This window comes from Lutjanus erythropterus, chromosome 15 (genome assembly GCF_056507025.1).
Source record: "Lutjanus erythropterus isolate fLutEry1 chromosome 15, fLutEry1.hap2, whole genome shotgun sequence".
Taxonomy (NCBI): Eukaryota; Metazoa; Chordata; class Actinopteri; order Lutjaniformes; family Lutjanidae; genus Lutjanus; species Lutjanus erythropterus.
In genome coordinates, this window is record NC_139331.1 from 14,828,885 (window position 1) to 14,842,907 (window position 14,023).

The 14,023-nt window shown below is 38.5% G+C and overlaps 1 protein-coding gene across 1 annotated transcript in view; it reads right to left on the reverse strand.

Annotated features, from left to right (window-relative positions):
- LOC146314177 (MAM domain-containing glycosylphosphatidylinositol anchor protein 2) overlaps positions 1-14,023 on the reverse strand; it is a 254,799-nt gene that overhangs the window by 4,326 nt on the left and 236,450 nt on the right. The window contains exon 15 of the mRNA XM_084737373.1: positions 11,595-11,756. Coding sequence (XP_084593499.1) covers positions 11,595-11,756 — 162 coding nt within the window. The remainder of the gene's footprint in view (positions 1-11,594; positions 11,757-14,023) is intronic.

Sequence of the window (14,023 nt, forward strand, 5' to 3'; positions counted from 1 at the left end):
TACTACTACTACTATCCTATACTATAGTAAACTATACTATATTATACAATACTATACCACACTATATAATACTTTACTATACTATACTATATTATACTGTACTATACTATACTATACTATACTATACTACACCGTACTATAAAATACAGTATTACTACACCATACTATATAAAACTACACTATACAAAACTATACTAAATTACTCAACTATAATACTCTACTATAGTATAAATTTCATGAGAATCAGTTCAGTTAATATTAGTTTTATAGTGTTATCTGAATCTCATCTCTGTTCACTAGTACAGCTGTTTTCAAAGAAATAGGTTCAGCCATTTTGATTGATTGTAACTTACAGTGATCATAGTTTAGAGCTACAACAATTAGGTGCTTAATTGATTACTTGTCACCTATTACATTAATCACCAACTATTTTGAGAATTAATTAATTGCTTTGAGTCTTTTTCTTTGAGAAAAAAATGTCCACGTACTGTCATTTCAGCTTCTATATGTGAATATTTTCTGGTCTCTTTACCCATCTATGCCATTCAACTGAAAATCACTGGGCTGTGGACAAAACAAGACATCTGAGGACATCACCTTGGGCTTTGGGAAAGAATGATCAATGTTTTTCACCATTTTCTGACGTTGTATGTGACAAACCACTCATTGATAAATTGAGAAAGTGATAGAAAGACAAGGAAAATAACCTTCAGTCGCAGTCCTATCCTAGTTTGATCATTGATTGACTACGAAGAAGACTTTATCATTTTCAACCCTACAAAAATAAATGAAAAAAACAAAAAACTCTCACATTAATGGCCTGTGGTCTACTATGCATCTGTTGTGTGGGTCCTTGATATGAAAACGTTTGGAAACCCCTGTACAAGCCGAGCCTGAAAGCTCAAATATGGCGAACCGTGCAGATGCATAACTGCAACACACAGCAGCAGCCGAAGAGGTCAAACCAGTTGTTGATGACTTGTGGATCTTACCGGCCAGTTAAGAGGAGTGAGGACTCAGCAGTCGGTATAAAACAGAGCGGGCGACATAGTGTTTTCAGCGCTTTTCAAAAACTGTGAATCTACATATATGCTTCTGGGTTGTGTGAAATCAATATAAATTGTAAAGTTAAATGATAATATAATTAATAATACAATTTAACCTGGTGCTATAGTATAGGCTTTTTGCAGTAACTAACTAGTTTGTCTGTGCTGCATTTTCCCTCATTTTCATACAGATATTTAACTTACTGTAAGTAGGTCATCATTACTCGAGGTAACCACTTAGTCATCAACACCTTTTAGCGTTCAGCAGTGCATGAAATGTGTGTGAGAAGAGCACCAAAGTGTAGCGGAGAGATCTGTATTCATTTTGGTTATTTAATAAGCAAGCATGATGAAATACAGACCGAATAAAGTTTCTGTTTACTTTTGTTTTTATGCACACCCACACACTCTCCTGTGCACTCTCGTTTCTCTCTGTCATTATCTAACTCATATCAAGGTTTATTTGTGTTTTGAGAGAATAAATAGAGACATTATCAGAATAAAAAAATAGAAAAACAGACTGCAGTGCAAAAAAAGGTTGAGAACTCCTGATCTCGACAAACCTTTTGCTCCAGACGTCTTGTATGTCGAACCTAAAAAGTGTAGCCCTAATCATTTAGATCAAAAACTTTACCTTGGTAAGAACTTCATGGCATTAAGAAGTTTATAGAAAAATGATAAAAGTGTGTTCACTGCAATGATGCATCTGCTCTGTAGTAAATCTACTCCTATATTTGAGATGAAATTGGATCTAGACGTTTTAAGTTTAATATTCATCTGTCTCCTGCCTTTCAAATTTATGTATTCCTCTGCATTCGGAGCGGAGCCGAGTGGTAGCAAAGGTGAAACTCAGGTCATATGAGTTGATACATTTATTAAGTTGGGTCTCTGCAAGCAATAATAAATTATTCTCTAGCTCATATTAATCCAAATTAATTATCACTAATGGGAGACGTGTGATGAGAATTTTTGGTGAGTGTAAATACTTTCCCTGTGGAGAACAGTTCCCACCTAATTTATCATTAGTTTCAAACTATTTCTGCTCAGTCCAACTTCTATTTTCATTTTTGCTTTGGCACACACTTAAAAAAATCTTACAGCAATTTAGTGGAATCAGTTGATCTTTTCTCATTAGCTTAATATAAATATACAATTTATATTTATAAAAGTCAATTAAACTTAAAATTTCTACTATTTATTTTCAGAGCACTTCACAACTTATACACATCAGTTCTCTTTTGACTTGAATTGATGAGTTGAATGAATGAAACTATACTGAAGAAATGAAGAACCGACTCTTCAAACTGAGAAAATGTAAATGGAAATCAAATTTGTTTGTAATGTTTGTCGGCCTGAGTGAAGAGTTGTTGATTCAACTTAATATCTTAAGTTTATCAAACATGTTTTCTCAAGTACAACTGAATTAATATCAAAATTATCTGAATAGAAGTTTCTTGTTCTGAGTATTACAAAATAACCTCAACTTATTGGTCAAAAAATCTGATTGGAATCAGCTAATCTTTTCTCTTTAACTTAACATGCGTATATAAGTTTTACTTTTTCAACTTAATTAAACTTAAAATTTGCAGTATTTATTTTCAGAACTTCTAACTAGACGTCTTCTGACTTGAAATTATGAGTTGAATGAATGAACTGTGCAAAGAAATGAAGAACTGAATCTTTAAACTCAGTGTGACCGAAGAGTTGTTGGTTCAACTTAATATCTAAAGTTTACTGACCATATTTTCCCAACTACTGAACTGAATTAATATCAAGTTTATTTGAGAAAAAAAGTTTATTTGTTTTGAATTATTACAAAATTATCTCAACTTTTTATTCAAAATTCATTCAACCTAAAATTTTAAAGCTACTGCAGGGAACTTTCATATTTTTCTGATTTTGAAAGCCTCAGTGGTTGTAGTGTTTCCACTGCCATAACCACAAAAAAAATAAATAATCATCAAAACATTAAAAGTAAAATGATCTAAAAATCACTGCCGACCTCTTTTTAACTGAATAACATGCATCTCACTGTATCTGATCTGATTTTATGGAGGATCTAAGCTGGTGGCAGGCATTAACAACAACTCTACAGAAATAGAAAAAGACAGTCTTTTCATGGATGGTCTTGTTTGCTCATGTAGGTCATATAAGAGGCATCATTATTATATTGAGACTGTTTCATAACCAGTTAAAAACTCCTTGATCCTAGGCTTTTAACTTTAAAGTAGCCTGAACACTAACAGTTTCAAAACAAATATCTTATTTTCACAGCGCAGGAGAAACTACTAGATGTCTCTGTTGAAACCAACTCAACATTTGAAAATGCAATATCACAAATCCATTTCAGCTGAATTCATATATAACCCTTAGAATAACATAGTAATACTGGCTCTTATTGAGACAGAATAGACTATATACCAGGTCTGAATTGAAGACTCCCCTCAGTGGGACCTCTTGTCTGGCCCTAGGCTTTGATATAAAACTGTCAGATGATGACACCGAGTGCAACCACTTTACCCTCCTCTCCAAACACACCGATTGTGTTAGTTTTCTTCTTCGTCATGCAGGAAGACAGAGAGAGAGAGAGAGAGCAGTATCCTTCAGCAGTGGGCCAGCAGGAGCAGCATCCAAAGACCCAAATCAGGTTAGCATTGACACCATAGCGAGGCCCAGCAGGACTACCGCTCTGAAGTCAAGTGAATTTCACATGTATGGAAAGCAGCACCTTTGCGTTGACACAACTGGTGAGCGACAACAGCAGCGACCACGACAGCAACCTCGCTTTTCTGAAGCATCTTTGCCTCAGCAAGGTGCCTCATTACTGCACAACTCCCTTCGAAACAACACGAGGAAACGAGGGGGAGCAGCGCCGTACGTCCCCGCTCGTGCTCTCTCATCAGCACGGTATACACTTTCCCCAACGACAGCACAATCTCCAGTGAGAGATGAGCTCTTGTACGCAACATGACCTGCGGTTTCATCTCCCGTTGAAGTGTTTAGGATGTAGGAGGATTCTTGCTGAGCTGGCTGGCTTACAGTTTCTTTGAACTCCATCGCAATGTAGGTGGTTATGTCAGTGTCATCACATCCTGAGCAAAGGCATATGCTGTATATTCTTTTGGAGTACCTCTTTTTTTTTAACCTGTGGCAGACACTTGTGAAATTTAAAAAGATATGAGGCGAGAAGGATGTGCGGATGATGAAATGTGAGAATTAGCTCGAGGAAGTTTTTTAATTATGTTGTGAGGGCAAGAGAGTAGGGCAGAGAGTAGTACCACGCTCCCTGCTAATGAAAGGATGGACAACATAACAGCTCCCTAAAAGTAAAGCAAAAACATCTCCATTGCCCCCTGCTGGCTGGTTGCAGTATAGGTCATAAACCCTGCCTCCTCCATGTAAAGAGATGGGACAGAGGTCAAACTAAAATTACTGCAACTTCAGTTTAGCTTCTATTCTAAATCTAGATTAAATCTAATTCTACTGCACCAAATTAAACTCCAGTTTAAACTCTTAAAACTTACACTTGAGGCAGTTTAACTTTTAAAATGGCTGCCTTTTTGAGATGGACTGAGCAAAATAATACATTTTTCTAAGAAAGTTAAGAGACAGTCTCTTCTTTCTGTCACTCCAGTTGGTCTGTTCAAACAGTCTGCAAGTTGTTGCCAGGAAGCCTTGTTTTTTTTGTTGTTCCATTATTTGGCCACGTTGCTCCATTAATTCAGCCGACAAGATTTTTTTTAACAGGCAAGAAATTACAGCTTCTCTCCTGAGCCATCATGAGTTGGCTATCTTGGTTAACGGACTTTTTACCTAGCTAGCAAACAACGTAATGGTCTGTTGACTTTGTAGATAGCTAGCAAACAATGTGACGGTTTGTCAAACCCCGCCCCCTCCATGTTAGCAGATTGGACAGGGGCCCACTAAAACATCAAATTACGCATCAAATAATTTTTTCTCAAAGATGGTTTCTGTCATTTTAGGTAGTTCTTATCATGCTGATGTTTGCTGAAGTGTTCATTTTCTGGTTTTAATTAGTTATTTTGATGGCATAAAAAAGCAGGTTTCACATCATGGCTGACAGCTAAGCCCTGCTTGAAATTAAGTTGGCTGGCTGTGTGGGCAGGAACTCGAAAACGTGGCTCCAACCCCGATCAGTACTGTGCAACTGACTCCAAATGGTGTCAAGAGCGCAAGATGGCAGCGCAGGATATTTTTGTTTCATTTTTGTGCAGTGGGATTAAGTGGAGACACGTCGTCCATCTTTATTAATGTCAGTGGTATGATTGATAAAAAGAGGACATGTAATATGACAGTATTTTTTGACAACAATACTAGCCAGCTATCTACTCATGTCAGGATTCTTGCTGAGCTGGCTGCCTTACAGTTTCTTTGAACTCGTTGCAATGTAGGTGGTTATGTCAGTGTCATCACATCCTGAGCAAAGACATATTCAGTTTTTTTCTTTGAAGTACCTTTCTATTTAAAGAGATATCTTGTGAAATTTAAAAAGATTTGAGAAGACAAGAATGTGAGTCTGGTGAGAAGTGAGAAATAGCTTCTGGACATTTTTCAATTATGTAGTGAGGACAAGAGAGAGTGGGATTGAGGTGCAGTACCACCCTCCTTGCTAATGAAAGGATGACTCCATTGCTTCTCAGAAGGTCAGGCTTAAAACAGTCTTGCTTGGTGTGCTTTGCCGGAGACTTAATCCTATAAACAAATGCGACACGGGCTCCAAAGGCAAACTTTGATGTGCGCTTCAGTAATTAAGTGTGACCTTGTCTCAGGTATCCCCCCGCTAGCTAACTACGGAGGAGTTTCTTTGAGCCTGTGCCACTGTTCTCATCAGTGTGTAGGCGAAACTCCTTATCGACTGATTCTGGCCCTCAGCGCTGCTGTGCCACAACTCGACTGTGACTCACCTCAGCAGCACAGTCCCAAAGAGCATCAAACTCCCAGGATTTCTCTGCCACCTCTGACGGCTTTGTGACTCACAGATCTAAATATGAAAAAGCCTTCAACTAAATAAAACGACAAACTTCTCTGCTTTGCAGTAAGGGAAAATGTAAAGTAAGCATACATTATTTGCACCATTTGTCACAAGCACTCAGTTCTCTGAGTTGAAAAACAGCGCAAACAAACATTCCTAAGCTCAGGGGCGAATTTCTCTCCCGGCCGGAGAGGCAGAATACTAAATGGAGCGTAGCTATGGAGGATCTGAGCTGGGTTTCAAGTCCTTGACATTTAGCCCATTCATCATAACACGCCACAGTCTGGGCATGGGCTTCACCACAGACGGGGAGGGCAGGGAAGAGAGGGTCTGGCTGGCGATCAATTTGAGCAAATTGGAAATGTCACGGCCTACTCAACCTCGGCAGGGAGCCGGAGGAGCTCTCATCTCCCCGCTGAGTTGCCCTCCAACACCTCTATCCTTACATTCTCTCCACCTCCCCTCGCCTCCACCTCTCCAGATGTTTGGTCCAGCCCCCCACCTGGACGCTTCCGACTGGCCTTTCCTCTGAGGACAGGTGAAAAGTAGGTTGGCTACATTTCAGACCCTATGGAGTTCTGCTGTCAACTCAGTGTTAAGCTTAAAGAGTCTGTTCACACAAAATATAAAACTCTAATATTTAAAATATTTAAATCTGAGGCTGAGTTACACCTGACTGAATTGTGGTTTAACTTTAAATTATGTTGCACCAATCTTTAAAACTATCTTAAAATGAAGACAAACTAAAATCTAAGTCTCCCTTTAAAACGAGCAACTACAGCACACAAATAGAGCAAAACAATCTTTTTGTCTTCTCTAATAAAGTTAAGAGACAGATCTAGTTTTCTGATGCATCTCTTCTTTCTTTCACTCCAGTTGATCTGTTAAAACCATCTGCCAACTATTTACAGACAGTCTCTCTTCCTTACTATCTTGCTGTCCGTTTTTTAATCTTCTATTATTTGGCCATATTGCTCCATTAATTCAGTCAATGAGTTTCTCTTAAAGGAGGAGAAATTAGAGCTTCTCTGCTGAGCCAACATGAGTATGCTAACTTTTTTTTTTTTACCTTCCTAGACAACAATGTAATGTTTTGTTAACTTTTTAGCTAGCTAGCATACAATGTCATGTTAAAAGGACAGTTCACCTCAAAATCAAAAATAGATGTTTCTCTTCTGACCTGTAGTGCTGTTCATCCATCTATACTATTTTGGTGCAAGTTATTGATATTGGCTGTAAAGATGCCTGCCTTCTCTCAAATATAATGGAACTAAATGACACAAGTCCTGTGTTGCTCCCAGCACCAAAAACAAAAAAGCACTGGAAAAATTCTAAACCAGTGTCTCTTTCCAAAAATCATGACCCGGATGCTCAAAATAATCCACAGCCCTTGTTGTGAGCAGTTTCACGCACTAGAATCTATTCATTATGTTCTGGGGCATGACTCTTGAAAAGAGACACTGGGGTTTTGATTCTTCAAATCCATTATATCCATTATTATCCATTATACTGGAGAGAAGGCGGAAATCTCTACAGCCGACATCTCCAAAACTCAGCAACTCACATCAAAAACATTTAGATGGATAAATAACAGAAATCTGTATTTTGGTTCGGGAGTGAACTGTCCCTTTAAGGTATACAGAGCAGCTGAAAGTCCTTACAGCGCTCAAATTTATTATTATTATTTATTTAATTATGTTTTTTGGGTTTTTCTTGCCTTTATTTGACAGAACAGCTGAAGAGCAGACAGGAAAGGGGGGTGAAGAGAGAGGGGATGATACGCAGCAAAGGGCCACAGGCAGCAGTTGAACCAGCAGCCGCTGTAGAGGACTGACAGCCTCCATGTGGTGGACGCTCTACCAACTGAGCTAAACAGCCGCTCCCAAATCAATTATTTTTTTTTAATGTACCTTAACTTGTGTAAGTAAGCATCTCCATATTGATTAAGCTCTATTTTATTTTCAGGGAGATATTTGCCGTTGAGTTGTCTACCACTACCAAAACACAAGTGAGATACAGTACATTTTGTACAATTCACAATTTCTCAAAACAATTTTCTGGTTATTCATAATGATCCAATGAAAGGATTACACTGGATAGCCAGGAGAGCTCACCAGCTGGAGGTCAGCGTTCAAATTTGGTGAAAAAACAAATGTGATGCTGCATAAAAAAGCTCATTTATAAAATAACAAAAATCCAAAACACTTATTTATGCAGCAGTTTACCTCCAACTGAGGTATTTATATTATTAATGCAAATGAAAGTCATTTAACAAAGTTCAAAGGGAAATAAATAACAGTAGACAGAAGATTCAGAAAAGATAACACAGCTCATATAAAAGTTTGTGCACTCAAAACAGGAGAGAAAGAAGAAGAGAGAAAGCTGAGTGGGTTGTAGTTGGAGCAGCAGGTCCAGCAGAAGCTCAGGGCGAAGCAGGTGGAGGGAGGAGATGGTGCTGATACCACCAGTCTCACTAGAATACTGAGGTAAATGCTGCCAAATGCTCGCTGTAAACATCTAGTCAAAAGAGAGGAGAGAAGCGTTGCCAGCCTGTAGTGATTTCACAGTTTATTGAACGTCAAGTCCACGTTTAATGAGCACAAAACCACAGCTCCCCGTTCCACTTTTAGCTTTTTCACAATCACTGCTCTCTTCTTCTGTCTTTATTTGTTAAACAGTCTTTTTTTTAATTCTTTTATTTGTTTTTTGTTGACTGAAATATACTTGTACATGAGTAGTATTTTTAGCTAAATGGATATTTTTATGACACTTCTTTTTTTTAAAGACCCTGCAGACAATCGATAAGGTCACAGATTCACAAATAATCTGCCAAAATTTGAGCAGTGTCAGTCATTACACATGAGAGAGCTCTGTTTTTGTTTTTTTCTTTTTCTGTGTTTTTCTCACTGGTTGGAAGTGATTGGGCCACAGCTGGGAAGGTGATGTCATGTACTTTGATGCACTAATCAAGATTGATCAATACTTTAATCAGAAACTGATGACAAATTACCTGAATTTTTGCCTGTAAAACTTAATCAATACAACTTCAACAGAGATTGCTGGTTAATTAGTTGTAAATGTTTTGTTGTTATTGAGAGAAATTTAATATTTGTGCCAAAGTTTTTCAGGGCTTTAAAGTTCCTTTGTGTATGAAAAGTTTGGACTTTGGCACATCTTAGTGACTGGCAGAGAGCAACGTATGCTCATCACCATGCATGTCAGACTCAAATGTCACACCAAGTGTGCTCCAAGGCTGCTGTGCTCATAACCTCATGTCCACACTTAGCTTTGCATGCGACCGGATCACTGGGAACGGGCTCTGACTTTGAACATGTCACAATCATGGATGCCAGATCACAGCTGCCAAAGCTGTAGAGTCACTGGGCTTTTTTTTAAAAAGGTGGAAATGTCAAAGTTGATGGTCCATAACAAACGACACTTATGTTAGCTAGAGGTGGATAGAAAGAAGGAGATAGAAATGGGAGACATCTGTGGTGTTAACACATAGTAACCAGTTCAAATTATGATTCAACAACACACAATGGTGCAGTGACCTAACACACACCAGTGCTGGAAAGTTGATGACTGGAAAAGGCTGTCAGGTTCCAAATGCACCAACACAGGAGGGTCAGGGAGCTTCATTGGTTTGGATGGCATTCAAGGGATTTACAAAGGGTCCACTAATATCTGGAGATTGAAGGTATAGAGTTCCTAAACCTTTTGGTCACCTGAGATACTGATGGCCTTGGAAGATCTGTGAGACATATTCATATTTTCTCTTAAAATAAAAACTGATTAAACAGGTTTGAATCATTGCAGAATTCCTGTACGATCCATTTGCAGCTCCCTCCGTGGTCTAGACCATAGATTCTCAAATAGAAGTCTGGGGTGGAACTTAAGTCAGCTAGAAAGCAAATAATATGTTTTAACTTTTCAGCTAGTTAGCAAATAGTGTAACATTTTAATAACTTTTTAGCTAGGTAACTTGGATGGAAACCAACTCTCTAATTTATATTCAAGTCCCAGACGAGGCCTTTTATTGCTCTTCTTATGTTTTTTTTATTAGGCCTGTTATTTCTACAGTATTATACATAGCATTATACATAGTAGTTTTATTGTATATTATTTAAAATAATCAGAGTGCACATTTACTTTAATATAGTAAGAATGAAGTGTGTGTGTGTATTATGGGCAATCTGTGTTGACATGACGTGCTAATATTTTTAATACATGTATATTGTCTTTCTAATACATTTCTCTTGAGTTGTTATTATGTAGGAATATAAGTAGAAGGTAGAAAATAGTTTATGTCAAATTATTCCAAGGGACACACCTAAAGGGGCCACTGGTATATTTTCTGTATTGTAAGGGGAAAAATTGAGAACCTCTAGTCTAGAAAATAGTGACGTGCAAAACAAATTTGAAAAAAAAAAACTTGTTATAGATATTCTTATAAAATATAGAATGCCTTACTGCTATTATAAATGCTCTCTACAGTGCTGTGAGTGCACAACATCAGCTTGCCGTCTAACAAACTAAGAAACCCAGCTGACCCTGCAGCCTCACCCGACGGCGCCCCCTCACCTGAATGAACCTGTGCAGCAGCTAATGATACGGGGTGAAGCTGAGACAGAAAAGTCGCCACTGGAGGCCTTCAACAATGTATAAGCTTGCTGTTTTTGTGCTCGAGATTCAATCTCGCTCAACACTCCCAAATGCACAAACACACAAACAGCCTGCGCCCAGAGGAGGAGTGCTCGCCGTCGGCTGATTGGGTCCCCAGTGAAGGAAGTCTAAGAGTCAGACGTAAGCCATGGAGTGATCCCTTAGTTGCTCTGCCATCTTCAAATGGGCCATACAAGGTTGTTATCTACATTCAGAGAGGAACGTAAGAGCTAATGCCCAGGATTTGTGCACACACCTTTGAAAAGGTTTGTTGCAAAAACATTTCTTGTGCTTGAAACATCTGACAGCTGCACTTAGGAAATTTTAACACAAAAGTGCAAAACTACCTGCCGCACTCACCGCGGGGACAAACTCTCTTGAAATGACTAAAATTGTGTTGCTCGCAGGAAAAATGGCTGCTGTTCTCCCTTTTTTTGTCTCAGCGTGACGACAGTGTTTCACACGGGGGCGGCGGACGACAATTTCAAGAATCTCATCTCTCAATTTATGTTTCAAAGCTGGCATGATGTCCCGCAGATGCTTGATGACAGGCTGTTTTTTGGTAAATGAAATTTGTTGTGTTGTTTCCTCATCGACTGTTATTTAGCTACGCACAGATAAGAGTGCATCCCCTTCATTTAGCAGTGAACTGCCAAAGCAATTTGAGTTCCACTTGAAGTTGCTTTTGCTGCTTAAGCAGCCAAACGCACAGAACAGTGACAGATTCTTTAAAGAATGAGAGTAATTATTCTACTCTTCATCTGAACTATTGAGCAATGAATATAAATTGAGGGGATGATTTCAGCAGGGGATATATGGCAGATTAAATCGAAGAGCAACAGAGAAGTTTGTTATACAGACAATGAAGCATATGAGTAATGTAGTCTTACCTATGTGTTTTCCATACATGTGGTAGAAGAAGCCGAAGCAGTAGGCAGGTGGGTTGGTGATACCGTAAGGGTTTTTAGGTGCTACGTTGAAAAACGGACTTACAAGCCGGGCCTGGTCGCCTTCCTTCCGTGGTCTGGATGTCTCTATGTACATGTAGAAACCTTGAAACACAGGGACGAATAAAATACACACGTTAAAAATATGTACAGTATATATACAGGAGGTTACTGCAAGTAAGATTTACTAGCGGGCAAAATAACCTTAATTTACGATGCAGTTTTTTTCAGGAAGTGCAACATGTAAAGGATTATTCTGCTTTATTACAACTTCAGTTTAATTTTGGAGTTTTGGTCATCATTTATATCAGTTTGTTGACAGTATTCTCATCAAATCAAGGAAAATGAGCGCTCAGATTATTATGCAGGTCGGACAAAACACCTTTAGGTAAGACTTTCTAAGTTAAGGTGTCATTAAGATAAAAACAATAGCACAAACCCTTAAGTCTTCTCCAAATGTTAACTAAAGTATTTGATTTTTTTCTTATCTTGGTCTTGAACTTAAAGGACCAGTGTGTACATTTTATTGGCATCTAGCAGTGCGCTTGTAAATTGCAAACACTTCTCACCCTCCCCTTCCATACATGTAGGAGAACCTACAGTAGCTGTGAAACTTGCAAAAAACAGGAACAGGAATGTATAGAGTCAGTGTTTGATTTGTCCATTCCGGGCTACTGTAGAATGTCGTAGTTCAACATGGCAGACATCATGAACGAGAACACGTGCCCTCTGTAGATATACATGGGTCATTCTAAGGTAACAAAACGACAATGATTCTTCCTTTCAGGAATTTATTCATTAATGGGAACATACTTATGAACGTTCTACTCCATTTCTGCTGTATTCTGAATTTCTGCCAATAAACTCCCATAAATCCTGTTATCCCCAGTCAGTATCAGGTGAAGTATTTCACATCCACAGATATCACAAGCATGAGTGCAAGCAAAGTGAGGAAACGACTAAATGATTCTAGGCAACAACCTGAGAAAGTCCCTCAGCAAGGAGAAATTAAGCTTTAAGTGTCACATTTAAGGATCTCTCTATAAGGTGTTTTGTGAAACCACAGTTTATCCAGATTATCTAGAGCACTTAATCAAAGGTCAAACCGAAGGTGACTGCACATCGAATCAGTAATAATACATCACTGAACATTAGCGTGTACTACCTGGGTAATTGTTAATTTGATTTCTCATCCAAATATGTCTGACTGACATGAGGGTTGGTTTGAAATTTGTCTGACTGCTCATGTTTGGTTCCCTGTTACCTATAATATAATACAGTGTAGGGATGCAACTAATGATTATTTTTATTATCAATTAATCTGTTGCTCATTTTCTTAATTAATCAATTTGTTCATAAAATATCAAGAAATTCTAAAAAAAAAAAATGTTGATCACTGTTTCCAAAATTCCAAGGTGACGTCCTCAAATGTTCTGTTTTGTCTACAAATAAATATTCAGTTTGCTGTCGTAGAGAATCAAACAAACCACAAAATATACACATTTGTGAATCTGAATTGAGAAGATTTGGATTTTTTTTTCTTAAAGAAAAAGAAAAATTATTTGATTATCAAACTTGCTGGAAATTAAATGACAACTAATTGATTAATTGAGTAATCTTTGCAGCTCCAGTGCATTGTACTCAGTATATTAACTGAATATCTCAGGACACAAGACAAAGTCATTGTGCCTCACTGGAAAACAAACAGTGGCTGTATCCTTTTAAAGGTATGAGAGCTTTTGTCAGCCAGTGTGCAGAATCCCACAACTACTTCCTGACTGCCTACTGATACACCAACAAATTATTTGTCACTGTAAAGACTGAGAAAGAGCGAGGCTTCCTCTGTCATGCTCAGTTGCTTTTTTTCGGCCAGTCTGTGATAGCATGATGGAAATGAAACCTTCCATATCAGAGATAAGGAGCGGAGCTTTCTACGAAGGACAGTTCTCCTTTTACTAATAGCTCTAACCGGGGGCAAATCGAGATGATAACAATGGGGTTACATTTATGCTCCCTCAGTCATGGACAGCAGCGGTGACGCCGGCGAGTCAAACAGCCCCGTGATTGTGTCTGAGCCGCACAATCTGAAGCCATCTCTCCGCCCCGCCACAGGCACGGAGAAGGTGGAGCCGGTGAGCGCCTCCATGCCCCTTCAGCCAAAACCAAATGGAATATCTGCCTCACTTGAATCTCATATCAGATAATTATACGCGAGGAGGAATGGGGCTGGTAATGAAATGCTGGACATTTTGAAACCATTAGGTGATTAAAGCCAATGCATTATTTACTGCTTCAGCTGCTGCTGGTGCCACAGCACCATAATGGGCACTTATACTCCACCACAGCTACCTTCCTCTAATGGCTTCCTACAA